The following is a 21,620-nucleotide window of genomic DNA, read 5'->3' as shown; positions in this document are numbered from 1 at the left end:
TAGGACTCTCAGCTCCTTCTCTAGCACCATGTCTGCCTACATGCCACCATGTTTCCTACCATGATGATAATGAACTAAACCTCTGAACTGTAAGCCAGCCTCAATTAAATGCTTTCTAAGAGTTGTGGTGGTCATGGCATCTCTTCACAGTAAAAAAGAATCTTAAGTAAGACAGTTAGTTATTCATTCAGAGGGGTAAACATCGCCAACTGATTTTCTTTACTACCCGATGTTTGTTTTATTTGAACTATTTGTTTAAAGACTGAGGCTGTATGTTTATCATGGAAAGGATAATAATGTAAAAATAGTAGCTTACCTCCACATCAATTCCCTTTGACATCGTCTGCTCTGGATCACCACTTCAGTAATCTCTTACCTAAGCTTCCAGTATTTTGCAGCTTTGGAGGGAACATTGTCCTACTAGCTTCCTGTTTCTGTCTTCTTTTTAATTTTTATTTGCATCTATTCACTTATTTATTTTTGAAGAAAGAACTCTTGTAGCCCAGGCTAGCCTAGAACCCACTGTGTAGATGAGCACGACCTTGAATGTCTGATAGTTTCTTTCTCAGCCTCTGGAGTGCTTGGATTATGGGCAGGAACCACCATGCATACTCAGGATGGAAGCCAGAGCTTTGTGCCTGCTTGGGAAGTACTGTCCCAGCTGAGCCACACTCCTAGCCTTCTACTCAGTGTTTCTAATGTCCACAGCATCCTTCCTTGGCCTTTTGCTTAAGGTCAAGTGAAATTTCTAAAACATTTCTACCCGGGTCTTAGTGACTTACACATTTTTTTTCTTAGCCTGAACATATCTGAACAATTTCAGGGCTTCAGTGTGCTGCATTCAGAGAATTCCAAAGCCCATTTTAACACCATGATACCTACCAGAGGACATGGACACTGGAGTCACACGAGAAAACTAATGATGTGCAACCTTGAATCAGTAACCTTACCCAGTGGATTCCATTTTACTGCATGTTGAACAGGGAATAGTTATTGGGCTTGACGGTCTGCACTGGGTTTTTCTTGTTTGTTCGTTTGATGTCACGCTTGCTGTGTTCTCATGCATCTATTAAAATATGATTTGTGCTTATATAGGAATTAAATGTGGAGGCTATCGGCTGTGTGGGTGTGCATCAACGGACACTGTGTCTCTCTTGATAGGTTAGAGGAAAAAGATTTCCATCACATAGCAAAACCCGCTTAAGATTACAAATATTTACAGGGATAGTTAAGTCACCCTGGAATAATGTCTGTCAAGGACACAGCCTGCTTTGGAGTCCCACTCCTTTGCACCTACAGGGAAACCCAATTAGAGCATCTATTTTCAAGGATTCATATCACCAGAGACTGAAGAGACACTGGAGTAGGCAGGTAACAGCACGCCCTAAAAAACTGACCTAGCCAGGAAAGTGCACATGGAGAGCTCACCCACATTCTGCTCCTCTGTGAGCGTCTACATCTGACCTAAAGCAGTCTGGCTAATATTTACATAAAGGGAGACTCAACTGACTTCAGTAATTATGGTCTTGCAGGCGAGCTGGCATGCTCAGATTCTATGGCGTGGGCCCCAAAGGCTTTCTTTTTAGATCTAAAAGGTTCAGATTTGAAGTCAAATACCTGTTTGGTAAATCTTCTGTCTAAGTGGAATAACATGAAAACAAGCTCCTAACTGTTACTGATACCGCTTTAAATCCATATTGCTAGACTTGGTGATTCACGCCTGTCATGCCAGTATGGTGGACATATTGTGGCAGGAAGATCAAAACTCTGAGGCTCACTGGTTTTGTTATCTTGGGAGTAGCAAATGTTTCAGAGTCCCGTTCTCTCCTTTCTTTTCTTTTCTTTTCTTTCTTTTTTTTTTTTTTTGGTTCTTTTTTTCGGAGCTGGGGACCGAACCCAGGGCCTTGTGCTTCCTAGGTAAGCGCTCTACCACTGAGCTAAATCCCCAGCCCCCGTTCTCTCCTTTCTTAAATGAAATGGATTTCAAAGATGTCCCCTTGAAGGTCTCTCTTGTTCTCCAGGCAGCAGATAAGATATTCTCTCTCTCTCTCTCTCTCTCTCTCTCTCTCTCTCTCTCTCTCTCTCCTCTTTTGAATGGAGACTGACTGTGTAGCACCTTTAATGGTGACAGAGTAATGAATGCAACCGTCCACTCCATCACTGTGTTTTAGTGAGCGTGTGTCTAGGAAAGCAACAGCATCAGCATCAATCTACCCAGTGACCCAGTTTCTGACCCTGCTCCCATCAGCGTAGGGCACACTTCATAAGTGTATCAGAAGCAAAGGTTTATATTCTTTCCATTATCCAAGAGGAGTTGGTCATTCCCTCTACTCACTTAAGAAAGAATAAAAGGCTCCTTGATTTCCAAATAGTCATGAGTAAAGATAGACTCAGCCTTTATCCATATGAAGATGGCCATGATCAGGCTCCTCTGGCAGCAGTGTGAGTCTCTGACTTAGTTTTTCAACTGCTCATTGGTTTTGGTATCTAGAGAGTAGCAAACGTTTCGGAGTCCCGTTCTCTCCTTTCTTAAATGAAATGGATTTCAAAGACGTCCCTTTGGAGGCCTCTCTTGTTCTCCAGGCGCATTGCCTCTCTCTCTTGCTTCTCACTTCCTTTCGAATGGTGACGGTGACTATAGCACCTTTAATGGTGACAGACTAATGAATGCATCTGTCCACTCCATCACTGTCATCTCTCCCAGGGTGCTGTTATAGACTCAGGCACAGCTATTCACACCCTTCAGCTCAGCTCACATTCAGTAGCTACCGCTACACACAATTTCCACACACAATTCGTTTCTTCCCTAGACCGTTAAAGAGCTGCACGTGGCTTTTCTGGCTATTTTCTTGTTACTGTGAGCAAATGCCTGTTAAGAAGTAACTTAAGGAAGGAAATGACTTATTATGGGTCCAGGTTCAAGAAGACAAAGGTCATCATGGTGGTAGGGAATGCATAATGGCAGAAGTGGCCCTAGGCTGACATTGTAACTTCCTCACACCTGAGGATCAGAAATTAGAGAGTCCTGGGCCAAGGTGTAAAGTTTGAGACCCACTTTCTCCTTTGAGTCTCTACATCCTAAAGATTCCAGAATATTCCAACCTCCATAAGCTAACAAGGCTGTGCTGCCTCCTGGGTCACAAGGTGTAAACTTTAAGGTATCGTGTGTGGACATTGTGTTAGTTTGGGCTACTATGAAAAAGTGTCACAGACAGGATAGTGTACATAAGTTATATAAGATATATACCCTAATATATATCTCCAAAGGCATTAGATCTCACCGCACTGATGTTTCCAATGTTTCAAGTCGGAGGATCTCCAACATTCAGGCATAAGAGATAGCTACATTGGCCAGCAGTGGGAAGGAGACAGTCGATATGTAGTCACATATAGTGATGACTGAAGGCCAAGGATTTGGTCATTAGAGGTCACACACCCAAACTGCTCATCTGAGACGATCACTCTTCCCAACGTCCATCACTCACATTGTTCTTCATGTGGAGATGCCAGGACTTTTGATTCAGTTGTCAGGAGTTCTTCTAGGGAAAAGATGGTTTAATTCATGCCAGGACCCTAACACTGTACAGATCTCAGCATTTGATACCCTTCCCACAGCAAGTACCTGTTGAATAGCTAAAGGAGTAAGTAAAGGGTGTTGAGTGTCAGACACGGGTGAGAGGAATTAATCAAGGGAGAGAGAGGGGAACTACCTCATACTGGTGTTGATGGTGAAACTGCAATGAGTCAAAAAATCACAGAAACTCTCCTGCCTGGTCCATCAGCTTCCAGGTAGATAGGCTAGTGTGTAGAGTTCAGATCATCTCTAAAAGAGGAACAGTACAGAACAGGGTGAAGTAAGAGCAGCAGGAAATTCAGGAAAAGCCCTGGAGGTGGGCAGCTCTGGGGCTAGAAGCACTGCAGACACCAGGGGCTTTGTCAGTGTGAATTTTGAGAAGGTGAAGTTTCTCTTCATTCACTGTGGTTCCTTTTGCTAACTTTCTCCCATTGAAAACAAAACCTCAAACCATAAGTCTTAGCACCTTGAAAAAGACATGCCTTAGAAGCAAATTAGTGACTTCTCTTGTGAAAAACTACCAGAGAAGCAACCTGAGGAGTGAAGGGTTTCTTGGGGGCTCACAGCTTGAGGACACGGCTCATGATGGCAGGGAGGATGCTGCGCTGAGGGTAGATGTAGCTGTGGCAGCAGGGATGTGAGGCAGCTGCTTACATTGTCCACTAGTCAGGAAGCAGAAAGAGATCAAGATTCCAGACCATAGATGGCGCCACTCACATTCAGGGTAAGTGTTTCTACGTCAAGCAATATGCTCTAGAAACACCTTCATAGACTTGTCCAGAAGTTTGACTCAGGTTAATTCTAACTCCTGTCAAGGGACTGGGGTGATGATCAGTGAGTAAGAATGCTTGCTCTAGAAGCGTGAGGACCTGAGTTCAAACCCCCAGTACTGAGGCCAGATAGGCTTGTGCGTGCCTCGCACTGAGGGAGTAAATCCTGAGAGTTCACGGGTCAGCCGGCCTAGTCAAAGTGATGACCCTCTAGCTCACTGAGACCCCTTCTCAAGACGGTAAGGCAGAGAATGAGAGGAAGCCACTCCACAAATTCCTCTGGCCTTTGCATACTCACGGATGGCCACCCTTGCCTTGGAATTTTTCACATGGAAACACACTGTACTCTCTCTCTCTCTCTCTCTCTCTCTCTCTCTCTCTCTCTCTCTCTCTCACACACACACACACACACACACACACACACACACACAAACATACACAACATGCACACATACCATCAAACTGACAATCAAGATAAAACATCAGAGATATGCATTCTAAATTTGTCTTCTCTGTATGCCAAGAAGAGTTCACAACAATCAGTCCATCGACTTCCAGCAGCAGAAAGAAAAATGGCCAAGAATTTATCCAGGAAGAGGGCCAGGAGGAAAAGGAGCATGGACAGGAGTTGATCTGAGAACATGATGCCATAAATGTACGAGGCCCCTTCCTCATACCTCTAGTCAGCGGTGTTTCTCTCTGTGCCTCCTCCGACTGTCCTTTAATTCCTCTCTTTCTAATCAGGCCAATGGCCTAAGTCCAGGAAATAAGATCCACTTCTCACTGCTCCGAACTTGGATGTAAACTGAGAGTGTCATTCGCGTAACGTTCTAAAGAGAACAGATGCGGTTGGCTGCCATTGACTGGCTTTGGTTAAAGGCGGCTTCACAATTTCCATGCCTAACACTCTGGAGAAATAGTTTTCCATGCCACGTGATATCAGCAATGGAAGATTTGGCTCCAACCTGCCTGTGCCTTTTTCAGTCTCTGGCTCATAGGTGAGCGCTTCCTCTGTGTTCAGCAGCAAATGGGTAATGGGAACAGAAAACCATTATGGGTGGGCTTTGCTAGCAAGCCCTGAAGTGACAAGCAAGTCTCCTTGCACTGTACAGGGTTGAGTCAAATCTCACAACTGCAGCCAGTCCCAGTGAGACAGGAGACTGTGGTTGCAGTGGCTATGTAGGGTGGTCACAGCAAAGCAGACAAAACTGTATGACACAGAGTAGTAGGACCTTATAATAACTCTTCTCACAGCTATAAAAGCTGGAGTCCAAAATCAAGGAGTCATCCGGGAGGGGTGGGGTCTGAGGACATAGCAGTGCTAGAGTCCTGGCCTAGCCCTGCATAAGACTGGGTGTTTTAATCCTAGCACTCAAGATATAGAGGCAAAAGGATCAGCAAGAAACTCGAGGTAATTCTTGGTTAGAAATCGAATTTGGAGGCATTCTGAGCTGAGAGAGAGAGAGAGAGAGAGAGAGAGAGAGAGAGAGAGAGAGAGAGAGAGACAGAGACAGACAGGGAGAGACAGAGACAGAGACACAAAGACAGACAGACAGAGACAGCCAGACAGACAGACAGAGAGACAGAGAGACAGAGAGACAGAGAAGAGACTGGGATGGAGGGGAGGAAGGAAGGAGGGAGGGAGGGAAAGACAGAGTGGGAAGGATAATAATTAAGTCATCTTCCTGAAGCTTTGAAGGACACTCTCCACCTGCTCCGAGTTCTGTGGCTGCTGACATTTCTTGACATTCCTTTCCTTGCAGCTGAGTTCCTTCTGCCTCTGTCCCTACATGCCTCCTTACCCACGTGTCTCTGTGTCTCTGTGTAGTTCTCTCTTCTTCAAGGACACAGTCTTCACGGTAACCTGTAATAGGTTAGGACTCACTCTGAATCGTTATGGACTCATCTAAGGGTGACTGGAACTGTAAAGACCCAGTTTCCAAATCCAGTCACATCCACACATATGTCGATTGAGGGACTGAAGACATTGATTGAGGGACAGCTTCATTCAAGTAGTGGTGACCTGCATGGCACGACGCCGCAGAAGAGAAATGGGCTGGTGAACTCCTCCCAATTTTTGCTAAGTTGTTAAGATTTTTAGGCCCCGCCCACTCCACCCCAGGGCAAAGTGTACTGAGAACTTCACAGGACTGAACCTTTTGAACGTTGTTTCTGTAAAAATGCATTTGTAACCTCAGACAGCTGTGGCTCACAAATGAACTTTGGAAGCTGATCTGTCTCAGAGGTATAACTGCTTGCTCTCCAAAGGGCTTTGCTCCACTCAGGAAAAAAAAATCAGAGTTAGATTTTTAAAATACCGTTATTACTAAGGGTTTAATAAAACAGAGCAGGCATAACTAAAATTAAAATAAGCACCTATAACTCTCCGTGCCTTTGAAAGTGAACGTGGCATAAAACCAATCAAGACCTCATCCTTTCCCTGTATGGGTTGCTGACATGTGACTGGCGTCTGCTCCTGGCGTTTTCTATCTTAGCCTCTGCCTGCCTCCTTCACCGTATAAAGTGACTGCTTTTCATTGAAGGCAGACATAATTTAATAAAAGCATAGTGGATTTGGACCAGAGGAATGTCATCTTTACATTGTATTGACTTTGTTACCTTGGGCAAATCACCCCGACTGCTTGTGCCCTGGTTTTCTTATCATATTGGAATTAAAATGAGTCTTCTCCCTTTGTGGTTCTAAGAGTCCCATAAAAATCACAGAACAGTTATTGTGTGCATGGCTATGGAGTCTTAGGTGCAGAAAAGGAAGAATAGAGAACCCTGTGCTCCTGGAGCTTCTATTGGAAGAAAAAAAAAAAGGAATCAGTAAATTATAAACTGTTATAGATTTAAGGTGTTATCACCTTTGCTATTCCGAATTCACGAGCTCCAACTTACAAATATGCTTTAAAATTTTATTTGAAAAGTTTTACAGCTTCTAGATAACAAGAACATGAATGAAAGACACGCAAAAACCCCTAAGATTTGAAAACATCTACCCTGTAGCAATTTTGCTATGAGCTAAAACTCCTAGTAAATATTGAAAATGTCTTTTTCTCCTTTTTCTTTTCTTTCTTTTTCAGGTAGAGTTTCACTGTATAGCCTTGGCTGTCCTAGAACTCATTTTGTAGCCCAGGCTAGCCTGGCAGCATACACTGCTACCACCACGGGTCTCTCTCTCTTCCTCTCTCTCTCTCTCTCTTTCTCACTCTCACTCTCGCTCTCTCCCCCCTCCCTGTGTGTGTGTGTGTGTACGTGTGTCTGTCTGTCTGTCTGTCTGTCTGTCTCATAGCTCAGGCTGCCCTTGAACTCCTGATCCTTCTACCTCCACTTTCCAACTGCTCTGAATATAGGAATATACCCTCATACCCCTTCCTTACCCTTTTGAAGGCAGGTCTCACACTGTAGCCCAGGCTGACCCTGATACTGGACCGATCCTTCGTTCCAGCTATCTGCTCACTGCAACTACATTCGTACCACCACATTTGGCTCAGTACTGAGCATATCTCTCTATTGTATTTAAAAATCATTCCGACCTCTACAAGATACTGAACACTGTTCGTGTGGCATGTCAAGCTAGAGATAAACCCTGTCTTCAAGGAGTTAGAGTCCATTCAGACTGCATGCTCACCTCATATAATTAGGACAGAAATGCAAGACTTCCCCGAAGAGAAGTCACAGGCTGAAATCCCCAGAGGTTGAAAGAACAGCTACTTAGACATTTGGACGATCTCCTTTGGGGAAGATATTTATTATAGGTTAATATAGATGTTTACCTTTGTAGGGAGCTGGCATTGGATTAGTGTAGTTCTTTCATTCTGAAAAACAGGCATGTGTAAGATTTTTCTGTTTTAGAACAACACTGTTATGCATTGGATTTCTGTGCCTTCTCCAGAATTCATGCTGAAATGTCATGCCCTGTGTGGTCACCTTGTGGGAGGAAGGTCTTGATGAGGTAATTGAATCACGAGGGTGGAGTTTTGAATAGGGTCAGGGACCTTACAAAGGGGCCCCAGATGGACCTTCTCAGTTTGCCCTTCTCTTTGTTCCATAATGTGTGCTCAGTAGAAAACATGCAGGGACTGTCTTGGAAGGGAACACCAGGCCCTCACCTGAGACAAACGTGCTGTGACATGATCTTGTATTTCATCGTCTCTAGAGCTGTGAGGTGTTCATTTGTATTATTTGTGAATTATCTAGTCTCAGACATTTAACGGTAGGAGGATTAGGACTCCAGCAGTTTTCACAGATTATCCAAGGTAGAGAGGCCTGAACTACCTCAACAGCTATTTAATGCTGTGCCTCACCTATGTGGAAAGCTTGCCGCAGGAGATTGGTGGAAGAGAATGGAAAGTTACCAGTTCATAAAGTGTTCTCAGGTGAAGTAGGTTTGTTTCCAGTTTTTAAAGAGACAAACAATTACTATTCTAATTGTCTACCAGCTCTACTGATTGAAAAGCTGATTCTGACTTCCAAGAACGATCCTTATACATAATGTCTCTCTGGTAGATCTAATTACTATAAACAACCTCCTCTTCTTCCTGCTCCTCCTCCTCTTCTTCCTCCTCTTCCTCCTCCTGCTGGTCCCATTTTTTTTTTTTACTGTGATTGATAAGAGACTTGTTTCTGAAGACCTTTCAGTAGCCATTGACAGTCTCCTTGACTGTCATATTTTCCCTTCAGATTTCTGGGAGCATGCCCACGTGCCCAGACACCTTATATAAAACCTCATCTGTCTCTCATCACTCTGTGTCCTACTTTCTCACATATTGTCTACAACTAATAGTTTTGTTCCTCATCTGATTCCCCTGTTAGAATATAAACACTCTAGCGACAAACATTTTTCCTGTTTCCTTCCTTCCCCATGGGTCTGGCGGAATCACACAAGTGTTCCTGATTCTTAGTTCTTGTATGTGTTAGACATTTGATACATATATATCGAGTCGTGGTTCATATTTCCAGGCTAAGATTGCTTGAGAAAAGTCAAGTAGGGAAATTTTTCTAGAGAAGGGGAGGGGATAAAGAGAGATGGGAGAGGGGCTGGGGGAGAGGCATGGGACATCACAGGAATTTTGGGGTGCACTCTGATAACAATGGATGTTACTTCTGGGAGCTTCTTATAGATGTTCTTGTAGGGCTTTGTAACAGAACAAAGGAAGCCCAGAGTCTTTGCCCTGTCTGTGGGACCCGGGTGTCAGCAAGGCATAGTATTCGTGGGATGGATTTGCTGTAACAGAAGCAAGGGGAGAGAGGGAGGCAGCAAGGTGGGGTTGACCCGGATGTGCCGGCATCTCTGGACAGTGGAGCAGAGAGAAAGGACAGTGAGAAAATAACGAGGTGCTTGTGGGAAGGCGAGTTCGTTTCCATCTTTAAGGAAGACATTTCTGAGTTGGAAACATCACCTTTGTCATGAGGGTGGGATTCCTAGTACCTAGTAGAAATGCAGGGACGCTTCCCGTCTTCTAAGCATACTCACACACATTGTCTCTCTGTTTTAATTCTCGCTCCGTTTTTACACTTCAGTGTTCTGCATGTTGAACTTTGAGTTTTCTAGGAATAAAGATGAGTAGTTAGCATGTGTGCTTGCACAAAATATATCTGGCTCTGCCTGCACCCACAGTCTAACATTAAATATAGAAATAGCCACCTTGATCCAACAGATGAAATTAGGCTTCTTGTTATATAAGCAAACCACATAGTCTTATCAAGATTTATTCTGGAAAAAAAAATCATCTGAAACGGTCCCTGAGATTAGAGCTTATGTTTTATTCATCAGTAGACAGCCTTGTGCTCAGAAATCTTCTGTAATAGGTGTAACATGTTTTGCCTCTGTGACAGATTTGCCTTACATATTTAACAGACCTGGGTTAACTGCCGTTAAGGAAAACCATTGTGTTGGTACTGAGAAAAATCGGTGCTCTCCCTTCCTTCCTATTATCTCTGGGCTGTCACGTGGTAAGTGGGTGGAGCAGCGGTGTGGTGTTACAGGTGCTGTCAGAGCTTGCCTGGCAGGGAGGCCCAGGAGGGAGTGGTCAGGTTGCCTGATGGCTGTTCTGAAGCTTTAGGACAGAAGTCATCCTTAAGCTGGATTTTAAAAGGCTATAGCCTTGAATCAGGTTAATAGCATGGTAAAAATATAACTTTCTTATAATTAATTACTCTAGGATCTTAATAGCCTCCGTTTTCCTCATCCGGACCCTCTACGATGCACCCTTTCGGGTTCAGACAGTCAAATGTCATCATTTCCTTGGTGCGCATTGTATCCGTTCCACCGAAGTACCTAGAGGAAGAAAATGAAGCGTAGGTCTTATGCGTGACAGGCATAGATGCAGTAATGGGTGTGTCAAAAGCCAAGCAGCAGGGCTCCCCAAATTGCGCCTGTCCCAGGCATTCTTTTTTTCCGCGGTGTTCTTCATTGTAGCCTATTCCTGGATGGTAATTGGTTGAATCTGATTTAACAATGCAGTCAGATAAACAGTTGTGGCAGCTGCTGCCATGGCAACGTCACCATCCTCTCCCTCCCAGCGCGCGCCCCTTCCCCACCCCTCCTTCTGCTCCCGCCTGCCTCCTGCAAGTGCACGCTCGTTAGTGGTCTGCTCCTGCGGCCGGGGTTTGATGGCACAGCTATTTTCTTCCCCAACTGTTCAAAATGATGAACGAAGATGCAGCTCAGAAAAGCGACAGTGGAGAGAAGTTTAACGGCAGTAGTCAAAGAAGAAAAAGACCCAAGAAGGTGCATTGGAGGCTCCAGAACGTCTGTATATAAATGTGTGTGTGTGTGTGTGTGTGTGTGTGTGTGTACACGCGCGCGCGTGTGCATGTATGTGGGGTGTGGGGGTGTGTGATTGTGTATGTGCATGCCACTACAAGGGTGGGGACACCGTGGGGGCTTTGGAGTAACTAGCTATAGACAGTGGCCGTGCCAAGCCTTGCTTTGGAGAGGCAGGTGCAAACGCCCGCTTTCTGGGATTCGGAATGCAGCCTAGGGTTCAGTATGGACCCGTGATTGGAGCACGGAGAAGTGAGCAGGAATAAGGTGTGATTATTCCTCTGATAGATGTGTTGGGTGTTCACCGGCTACAAGTCGTCTATTTAATTTTTTATTTGAATGACTGACTTTAAAATCCAGAGTGTGTAGGTAGCAAGGCGGCTTGGGAAGCACAGGGCAGATTTTTGGCCAGCTGTGTTTGCTGGCTGAGGATCTTGAGATGGCTAGACAGGGGATGTCTTTTTGGTCCCACCCTTAGTGTGTTCTTCCTAATGAAAAGACTGTTGTGACAGGAATCGTAGCATTCCCGGCCTGCTATTTCTTTGCTCTCTTAGATCTTCTACAGATTCCTCTGTCATTAGCTTGATAGCTCTTTTAAAGATTAAGATAAACAGCTATAGATATTACTGGCTGGGGGGAGGGGTTGGGCACACAAAGCAGTGGGTAGGTTTTCTTACCCTGATACATCCCCACAGCCTTGATTTTCGTGGAGAAGACACCGGTGTGGTGTGTGTGTGTGTGTGTGTTTGGGGGGTGGTTGTTGCAAACTAAGCAGCCCCACCCAAAGTCAGCACTTCTTTATGGCCTGACTCCCTGTGAACTGTATCCTTGCAGGGCTCTTGAGCCTCACCTCTAAAAGAGATGCTTTCCAGAGTAAATTCTCCTAAGATCCCTTCATGTCCTGGATAGAAAATATGGGCGGGGTATCCCATCAGATTTTCACGGAAATGGTTCTCCTTGATGCCTTTGGATCTTGAATGAGTAGATTACGAAAACAGCAGTCGTAAACACATGAATGTTTCTTATTTGGCTAATGTTGGAGGTGCATGGAGTTTCCAAACTGCCACTCTGTAGTATAATAAATGTTTCCCAACAAAAGTCTAAATAATTTGAAATCTCTGATGTTTAAAAGATACAGCTAACAAGAGAGTGGTGCATTTGTTGTATAGTGTCATGTGGTCATGTAATCCCCACAGAAACAAGCGTGCTCACACATGACAATCTTTTAATAATAGCATGAAGACAGTGATGGCTGATAAGAGGCAAATAGATAACTCAGGGAGACGTGAGCGCAGAATCCATAAGCAGCTGAGGGTTCTGGATATCCCACCACTGCAGGGTGTTTTTTATGAAGTCTTAGCTAATTGAGGTGGGGAGGGGTACGGATCTGCTGTACCTCATAGAGCCCTTTCAAAATTCCCCCAGGCCCCAGGCTTTCTCTGAAGTCTCTGTGCTATGCTGTGAGCAGTGTCCTCAGGATTGCTAAAGGTGTGGGAAATGTATCTCAGGGAGATTATAAGCTTTCAAAGATGACAGTAAATCCATGGGACCAAAGCTCTCTCAAAGTATTACAGGGCACTGAGACACTAAAACCTCCGTGTGAAAACATAATGAATAAAAATGTTTAATACAAATCTATTTACATAATTATACTTTTAATTATATATTTATAGTATACATATTTATATATAGGTTTCATTTTTCTCAGTTGATTTTAAGACCTTCGTTTTGCCAAATTTATAGCTAAAACAGTAATTAGTAGCAAGTTTTGTATATATATGTTTGTGCATGCACTGGAACATTGAATTATTGAATGTTGAAGGCCATCTCACCTAAAAAGAATCACTCTTGAAAACACAGTACATGATGGAGAGGACATGTGTGCACACACCCTGATGAAAGTGGGTTGAATCCCAGTGCCTATCACCCGTGCCATTTGGAGCATACATCAGTACTCATCTGTGAAAAGAGAGTAATTGTACACATGCTTGGGTATCTTGTGAGGATTCGGGAATAACAGATACAAAACAGTTTGCACACTATGGAACACAAAGTTGATAACAGTTCGTGTTAGTCCTGTTTTCTTAATGGGTGTTTATTGTAGTAAGCCTTTCAGAAGGAATGTCTGTTATGCTTTTGAAAGAAGTAGAAATGACAGAATGTAACATTAGGGCTTAAAGGTTTCCCAGTCTTCAAACAGCTGAAAGTTATATAGTCCAATTTGAAATTATTTAAAAAGTGTACAAACCGGGACTGGGGATTTAGCTCAGTGGTAGAGCACTTACCTAGGAAGCGCAAGGCCCTGGGTTTGGTCCCCAGCTCCGAAAAAAAGAACCAAAAAAAAGTGTACAAACCTCTGAGGCGTGTGTAAATGCACGATGGGGCTGGTTATTAGTTCATGTCATTTTGCACTGCAGGTTACAAGTGTCTCCATCCCTTACTCCCCCTCCTCTTTCTCTGTTTTATTTTTTTAATTTACTTATTCACTTTACAACCCAATATCAGCCCTTCCTCTCCTCCCAGTACCCCTCACGCAAGTCCTGCCCCCATTCCACCTTCCCCTTTTCTTTTGAGAAGGGAAGCTCCCCTGTGGGTGTCTCCCTCCTCCTCCCCCTCCCCCTCCCCCTCCCTCGACACACACACACACACACACACACACACACACACACACACACACACACAGAGTCTCTAAGGGACTAGGTGTAAGCTAGACCCAGACCAAGCTGCTCCTCTGCTACATATGTGCAGGTGACCTAGGTCCAGCCTGTGCTTGCCCTTTGGTTGGTGGTTCAGTCTCTGGGCCAAGGGCCGGTTAGTTGGTCTTTCTGTGGAGTCCCTGTCTCTTTGGTTCCTCAATCCCTTTCCAAACTTTTCCCTTAAGTCTTTTTTTTTAATTGTGTGTGTGTGTGTGTGTGTGTGTGTGTGTGTGCGTGTGTGCGCACGCACGCGCATGTGCACGCATACATGTGCACATAGGGAGTCTAGAGATGAGTCTGTGATATGCTTAGGAAGACTATCTATTTATTTTAAAGGATATTTCATTAACCTGGTGCTTCTAAATTAGGCTAGACTTACTGATCAGTAATTCCCAGGAGTACTCCTATCCCTGCCTCCCCAGTTCTGGGATTACAATTACACGCCCACAATTGTAAAAGTCTGTGTCATTTTCATGTGAGGATTCAATGCAGGTCCTTACGTATTCAGGGAGCACTTATTGACTGAGTCATCCCCACCTCCCCAGCCTGTCTTTGTTGCTGTGGCAGTGGTAGCAAGTGGGCCTTGTCTGTTGTAGGAAAGCTCTCCATGGCTAGATAGCAACCTTTTAAATTTTCCTATATAAAAACTAGACCATTAGATGGCCTTTGGGTGGGAAATACCAAGCAAGAGGTAAGCATCTGGCAAGGACATTGAGGCTGAGAAAAGCAAGAGTTGAAGCCAAGGTTGTCTTCTTTGACTGTGGGTTTCTGTTAGAGGTTCCCGGTGACCTGGTGGGGAATTCTGAGTATCCAGGATGATCAGCCACCAGCCTGCCTTGGCGTGGGTGGAGAACCATCTCCCCATCAAGTTCTTTGCAAACAAGCCTCTGCTCCAGTAAATGGAGAACAGATGGGCCATGACTTCTTTATATGTCATGAAAGTGGTTCTGAGGGAAAGGGATGGAGAGCCTTTGGCCTGTGTTAGAAAACAGGTTTAAAGCCTTTTTGCTTGTTTTGTTTTTATTTTCATTTCTTTGACTAGCAGATTTCCGGTGAGTACTTTAAGGACAAGAGATTTCTTCAGGGAATAACCTGTTGAGCTTCATTAATTGAGTTTGTTTGTCTTCCCCACGCATTAACCACTAGGAATTCACAAAACTGCTGTGGTTTTGACACACTGCAGTGAGCAGGAAGATGCAGAAGACAGGCCCAGTGGACCACTGCAGTAAGAGGTACCCAGGGGCTCATAGGATATGGATGGATCCTGTTGGCAGGATTTGAAGTGAAAAAGGGATTCCCAGGGAGTAGGGGATCAACCTCTGGATGGCAGGCATCCTGTCAGAAAGCAGGTACAATTCAGAGTTACTAAAGCCGTGATTGGCAAAGACAGCGGGTCTCCCATTTATCAAAAGAGGGGCGTGTTCGGTGTTTGCGGCTTGGACTATGTCTGTGCTTTGTCTGTGTTTGGATGTGATAAGGGTAAGGTGCTGTTTCTGTCTCTCTCCCGCTGGTCACGGAGTGACCTTGGGAGATGTTGATGCTGCTGGAATTGCGCTCGCTCGTTCAGTAGGATGCCAAGGCCAGCAGCTGGAAGTTAGTGGCTTCTAGTTTCATTTTCAAGCTTCAGCACAAAGACTTTTGCTAAGAGACGAATACATTTATAGTTCCATGCTCTTTAGGTGCAAGTAAAACAAGTCGTGGCTAGTAATGTTGATAACATTTCAAGGAACAGTTTTCTTAAGACACGATGAATTCACACAAAATAAGTATTAACAAAGGCACAGAATTGAGGTTGATGTAATATGGGGAGAAAAGGCAGGTGCTTATGCCAACTCTGAACTAGATTCTGGGGCAAGGAAGAAACATTAGGAGATATGGAAATGAAGAGTAGGGAAAGTTTTAAGCCCAGTCTGAATCCTGTGTGAGTCCAGAGAAACTTCCTGTCCCACATAGTTATCTTGGCTGATTGCATTAGAACAACCTAGAAGCATGTTACTATTCAGCTCGAAGTGCTTTCCAACTTTATGCCAATAAGATGGCAGTAACTTTGCCCTAGAATAGACTGAAGCAGGGTTACATAATTTACGAGTGAAATGGGAGGGGCCAAGCATCAGTCACATGTGACAGTCACTTAGGACCTCTAGACTCGGTGAGTTGTTCTAAGACAAGAAAACATATAAGGGACTTCATAACTACTTTTGCCATCTGGAAAAATGTCTGTGTACAGATTAAAAAGTAAAGGGCTGGAGAGATGGCTCAGCGGTTGAGAGCGCTGGCTGCTCTTCCAGAGGACCCGAGTTCAATTCCCAGCGCCCACACGGCGGCTCACACCTGTCTGCAGCTCCAATTCCAGAGGATCTGGCACTTTCACAGACATACATGCAGGCAAACCACCAGCACACATAGAAACAAAGCAAATAAATCTTAAAAAACAAAATACAATGACGGCATTGTCATTTTTAATAGGGTAGTGGGATGAAATATCTTTGTAAGATACCCTATATTCATTTAAGATGAATATTGGACTACTCACAATCTTGCGACCCTCTTCATCATGCATGTGTTTAAAATAATTTTAGCACTTATTTATTTTCTGTGTTTGTATAGAGGCACCCACGGTGCAGGGAACACATGAAGGTCAGAGGTTACATAGTGAGAGCCATTCATTTGTATGGATTTGAGGATGAAATTCAGGTCACCAGGCAGACCTGGGTATTTTTATTTCTCTTTACTTGCTATTGCCTAACTAGAGAGGTGACACATGTCACCAGATGCGTGACTAAACTGTTGAAATCTAGACATGTGAGTGAGGGGCACAGCAAAGGCCTCGTTTTTACAGCAGCCTCGCAGAGCCTATCTCGATGACCCGGCGTTTGAACGTTCACAGGCTCCTGTGGTCAAATCGGTTCTGAATTAAAGTTGGTGTCTTACGAGTTCAATCAGATGTGGAGGGGTGTTCATGCATAATTTGTCCTGAGTAATATCTCCATTTCTTCGGTTTTCCAAATAACTTATAAATTGACCTTTCATTAGAACATCAATTTATAAGACAGAATGGTCTATGTTGCCCAAAGACAGCAATTCTCTTTACTGAAGGTATTTAAAATGACCATCTGTCAGGGATGATGGAGTTTTTATTGGATGGGAAAATTCCTCCTAGCTTGTCTTCTGTGGATTTTTTTGTATCTTTCTTTTATCTACTCATCTTTATGATTCTTTGCATTGGCGATTTCATGATTTGGTAATAATTTACCTTATAATATCCTGATGAGAGTTGTAGGTTTCAAAGTCGTTTTTGCTTACCAGAACTATCTGGTCACTGGCAGAAGAGTTTGTTTCTTTGAACCCACTTTAAACCTGCTATATCCGAACGTCTGGGGATATTTAGCAGGACCCTATCTCTTATCTCATTCAAGTTTAGTCGTTACCTTAGAGTGGTCAGTGGCGACTGTGCTCTATCATAATAAGAAGAATCCTTTAACTGGGCATGGTGGTGCATGTCTGCAACAGAGACATGAGTATTCACAGTTCAAGGTCAGCCTTGGCTAGCCTAGCAATGAAGGTCAACTGTGTCAGGACAATCAGAACAAAACAAAATCAATTAGTTAACATTCAGAAAGTAAAGGAAGGCTTAATCTCTGGTTAGAATTGATACATTGCGATTCCTTGGCTCTCACAGTTAGCCTTTCATTGGCACAAGGAAATGGAAAACATTTTTGTAACATTTCCTCTTTTGTCTGAATCCTAGGATGGCGCTACATTTGTCTCGTTCAACCATTGGCATGGTTTCTCCCATGGAAATCAGGCTGAGTTAAACTGCTGTTCTCCCTCCCTCTTCCTCCCACTCTCTCTCCCTCTACACACACACACACACACACACACACACACACACACACACACACACACACACTCCTAAATCTGAGGGGTGAAGTATTAATCATGAGGTATAATTTTTTTTTGTTTCAGTACTGGGGTTCAAACCCAGGTCTTGTATACACAAGACAAGTTATTTACTAGTAATCTGCAAACCAGATCTGGGTGTTTTTTAATTTTACCTTTTAATTTTAAGCAGTGTCTCACTAGATATCTTTGACTGGCTTGAATTTGCTGTGTAGACTAACCTGGCATTGAACTCACAGAAAACTGTCTACCCTTGCCTCACAAGTGATGGAATTTACAGGCCTATGCTAGCAAGGCCAGCTTTCCAGACCTGATGTTGTTGTTGTTTTTCTTCATTTGTGTTGTTGTTCATTCATTTTGGATTTTTAAGATAGGGTTTTTCTATGTATTCCTGGCTGTCTTGGAATTTGCACCATAAGTCAGGCTGACCTTGAACTTAGAGATCTGCCTGCCTCTGCCTCCTGAGTGCCTAGATTAAAGGCATGCACCTTTACCCCTGACTCAGATCTGTTTTTTAAAATTCGTGTTCTTCTTTGAGCTCACATACCATTATTGACTTCTACGTATTAATTTGTGTTTATAGCTATTAAGATGAAGACGTTGATTTCTTGCATTTTCTTAATGAGCTCCAGCTTCTAAGAATCAGCCTGTTCTAACCAGTTTAATGAAGGTGTTTCGTCCTCCTGAGTTAGGAAGCTGCCTTGATGTAATAATTTGATATTGTCTTGCTGGGTGTACCTCACTATGATAGGTGCCGGGGAAGTCAATGACCAGGTAGGCACCTTGGAATCTACCATCCAAGTGGACATTACTATCCAAGGATAATGTCTTGAGCAATCCAGAGAAATATTGTAGTGCCACGTCATATCACAAGGGCTATGGCTGACAGGATAAGTGTTTGGTGGTGCAGTGTCAACCTACAGAATTCTTCCAAACTCTGTGGAATTCTGTAGGACAAGAGGTCAGTGTGAGGTTGTTAAAATGGTAACCCCATGGAAGGGGCTGCAGCTCTGAGCCCTAGGTTTTGCAAACACTTAAGTTTGAAGAACTCGAACATGCAGGTACTTTCAGCCATGTGATTCCCAGACCACTGTAGAAGTTAGGAAACTGTGAAGAGGGATGACATGGTATAGAGACATAAACACTGGAGGATGAACTCTCACATGGGTGGGTGTGCTCCCACTTAGGTGTCTGTGTGCTTTGAGCTCTCTTCAGCTCCAGGGTTCCAAATCAGAATCCCATTTGTTCAGGGAACTTCCTCTGTGCCCTTCTCCTCAAGTCATCACTCATTTTACTTATGGTATTTTTCCTTTTATATGTGTATGCTTGTAAACTACTTGGGCAATTAGTGGTAAGTTCCAGCTAATAAATCTTCAGATGAACCAGGCTTTATGGATGCTTTTAAAAGTTATTCTCACTTCAAGTAGCCTGCTGCTTAGCAAAAGGGGTGTGGTAATCCAGGAGGCAGTCATCTGGAACACTCATGTAAGACTTTGATTGCCATTAGCATGTGCTACCGTGATGCATTATTTAAACATTAGTGGTAGCAATGTAGCTTCGTGGCATAAAATTGAGTTCTTCCTGAGTCTCCTGTTGGATTTTTCTTATCTCTGAGTGAGACATTCATGATGCTCTTCTCTTCTTTAGTTCCCGATCCAGCCTGCAGCCCTCACATTCCTCTTTGCCCATTGCTGATGGAAGTCAGAGGGGCTCCTATCCAATCATCGCACCCCTTTTTGCTCTAAACTTCTAAAGAGGAGCAATCATCTCCATTCCCTTTTGAGAAAGGGAGAAGAAAGAGAGAGAGAGAGAGATATTTTGGAAGTTGAAAGACCAAGAGCCAAGGGGTAGGGTCTGTGTCGGTATTGAGAGTTTGAAGAAATCCAACATAATTTGTGTATCGTCCTGGGATGCTTTGGCCAGTGCTGTGGGCAGTCGTGTAACCATTTACCGTAATGTTCATCTTTTGCTCAGTTAGCTTTGATAAGTAGTTCCACGTGGCAGTTTGAGCCTGTTGAGATGGTAGTGTTCCAAGTATTTTTATTAAATTAATTTTAATGGACGCATGAAAAAAAGTACACATATTAGTGACAGATACTGTGTCACACATATTGTATGGTGTCCAGGTGTTTGTCTCATTAAGCATCATTTTTTGTCTCATCAAACATTTATCATTTTCATTTTTTATTATCTTTGACAAAGGGTTTCATTTAGCCCAGACTTTCCTCACACTTGCTATGTAGCTGACAATGCCCTAAACTTTAATGTTCCTGTGTCTACTTCCTGAGTGCTGGCAGTGTAGACATTTGTCACTATGCCTGCTCTTACCCTGTGTTGGGGATCAAGGTTATCTTCTAACATAACACTATTAGAGGCAAATATTCAGAGCCTAATTTAATTTTTTTATGTTTAATTATCATATTAGATTGTGTAGAACTTAATAAGATTGTATAGTTTTTCTCCCTCCTCTCTTTATATATAACTTTTTCTTAAATCAGTGACAGCCTATATACATACATATATATATATATACATCTATCTATCTATCATATATATATGATATGAGATACACAAATATATATGTCTCAAATGTCCTATATATTAGACGGGGTATAGCCATTTAGCCCAGGCAGCTCTCAAACTGAAATCCTTACGGTATCTACCTCTCTATATATTCATATATATGAATGATTACCTACAAATATAAAACTGTAAATGACTGTATATAATTTATATCATATGCATTGTTTGTGCTCTTAAATCAGTGAGAGTCTAGAGGTGAGGTATACATATGAATTTGATCTATATGCTTCTAGTTACTATAAAGTACAGCAAATTTAATTGATATGTTTGTGTATAACATCATAATGTACCATATATTGCCATGTATACAAAAGGTATCTAAAACTGATTCCACAAATAGCCTATACGCCTTGGCTGAGCAACACAGCACAGCAGGCGAAGGAAGCATGATGTCACGAAGCAGGATGATTTGAGTTTTATCTCCAAAATCCAAATGGTAGGAGAGAACTGACTCCCAGAAATTGTTCTCTGACCTCTACATGTGCAGAAACACACACACACACACACACACACACACACACACACACACACACACACAACTTCAAGTATATACATAGTAAGTAAATGTAAAACATTATTTGAAAGAGAATCAGTTCTGTTGCACATAAAAAGGGAATTTCCACAATGGTACAGACTGCAAATGTAGGTGATTCTTGTCGAAATACTCTGTCCTTCAAGTACAGAGATTAAAACTTGCGGAACTTGTTGGCTGATAGCAGTAGTATGGAGACTCTTAATGCCAATTTGTTTTCATGGTTTTTGAGACTACTCTGAAAACCTCACTTGAATACTATTGATAACATGTTAATAAATAACACAGAACTAGACCCTGACACTCAGAACGACTCCACATTATGAGGTTTTGGGATGAGTGGGCCTGGATTTTTATTTCAATTGTTCAGCTATCCAAAATGTAGCACCAGTCTTTCTACTACAATTCCAATAGAATCTCATTGCTTTTGCTGTCATTGTTTAAGGCAGGGTCTAACTATGTCACCCAGATTGGCCTGGAATTCACTACGTGCATCAGGCTGGCCTTGAAGCAGAAATTGAGGTTAGAAGTAGGAGTCACCATGTCTCCCTGTCAGCTGCAGAGAGCAGCTTGCCAAAATGAGAAAACACAGAGAAGCGCTAGGCAGAGGCAGACCTGACTTCAGCATCAAAACAAACATCCTACAACAGTTGTTTTAGTGACACAGCCTCACTTATTAAGATTATGCCCCCAACCACTTGTTTCCTAAATTTCAGAAAGAATTCTGGTATTTTTGGAAGGTACCCAGAAACAATCGAAAGATTGATGTAATTAAAGAAACATGGTGGTCCCT

At 43.2% G+C, this 21,620-nt stretch overlaps 1 protein-coding gene across 41 annotated transcripts in view; it reads left to right on the top strand.

Moving 5' to 3' along the window:
* Window positions 1–21,620, top strand: part of Ank2 (ankyrin 2) — a 575,860-nt gene that overhangs the window by 268,120 nt on the left and 286,120 nt on the right. For 14 of the 41 annotated variants that reach the window (XM_063282217.1, XM_063282207.1, XM_039104045.2 and 11 more), the window contains exon 1: window positions 9,392–11,080. The exons of the other annotated variants lie outside the window; for them this stretch is intronic. In XM_063282217.1, coding sequence (XP_063138287.1) covers window positions 10,997–11,080 — 84 coding nt within the window. In that variant the 5' untranslated portion in view covers window positions 9,392–10,996. Of the gene's footprint in view, window positions 1–9,391; window positions 11,081–21,620 lie in introns of those variants that run through there. 41 annotated transcript variants of the gene reach the window in all.

The sequence above is a fragment of the Rattus norvegicus genome, chromosome 2 (genome assembly GCF_036323735.1).
Source record: "Rattus norvegicus strain BN/NHsdMcwi chromosome 2, GRCr8, whole genome shotgun sequence".
NCBI lineage: Eukaryota > Metazoa > Chordata > Mammalia > Rodentia > Muridae > Rattus > Rattus norvegicus.
This window is presented reverse-complemented; position numbering and strand designations above follow the sequence as displayed.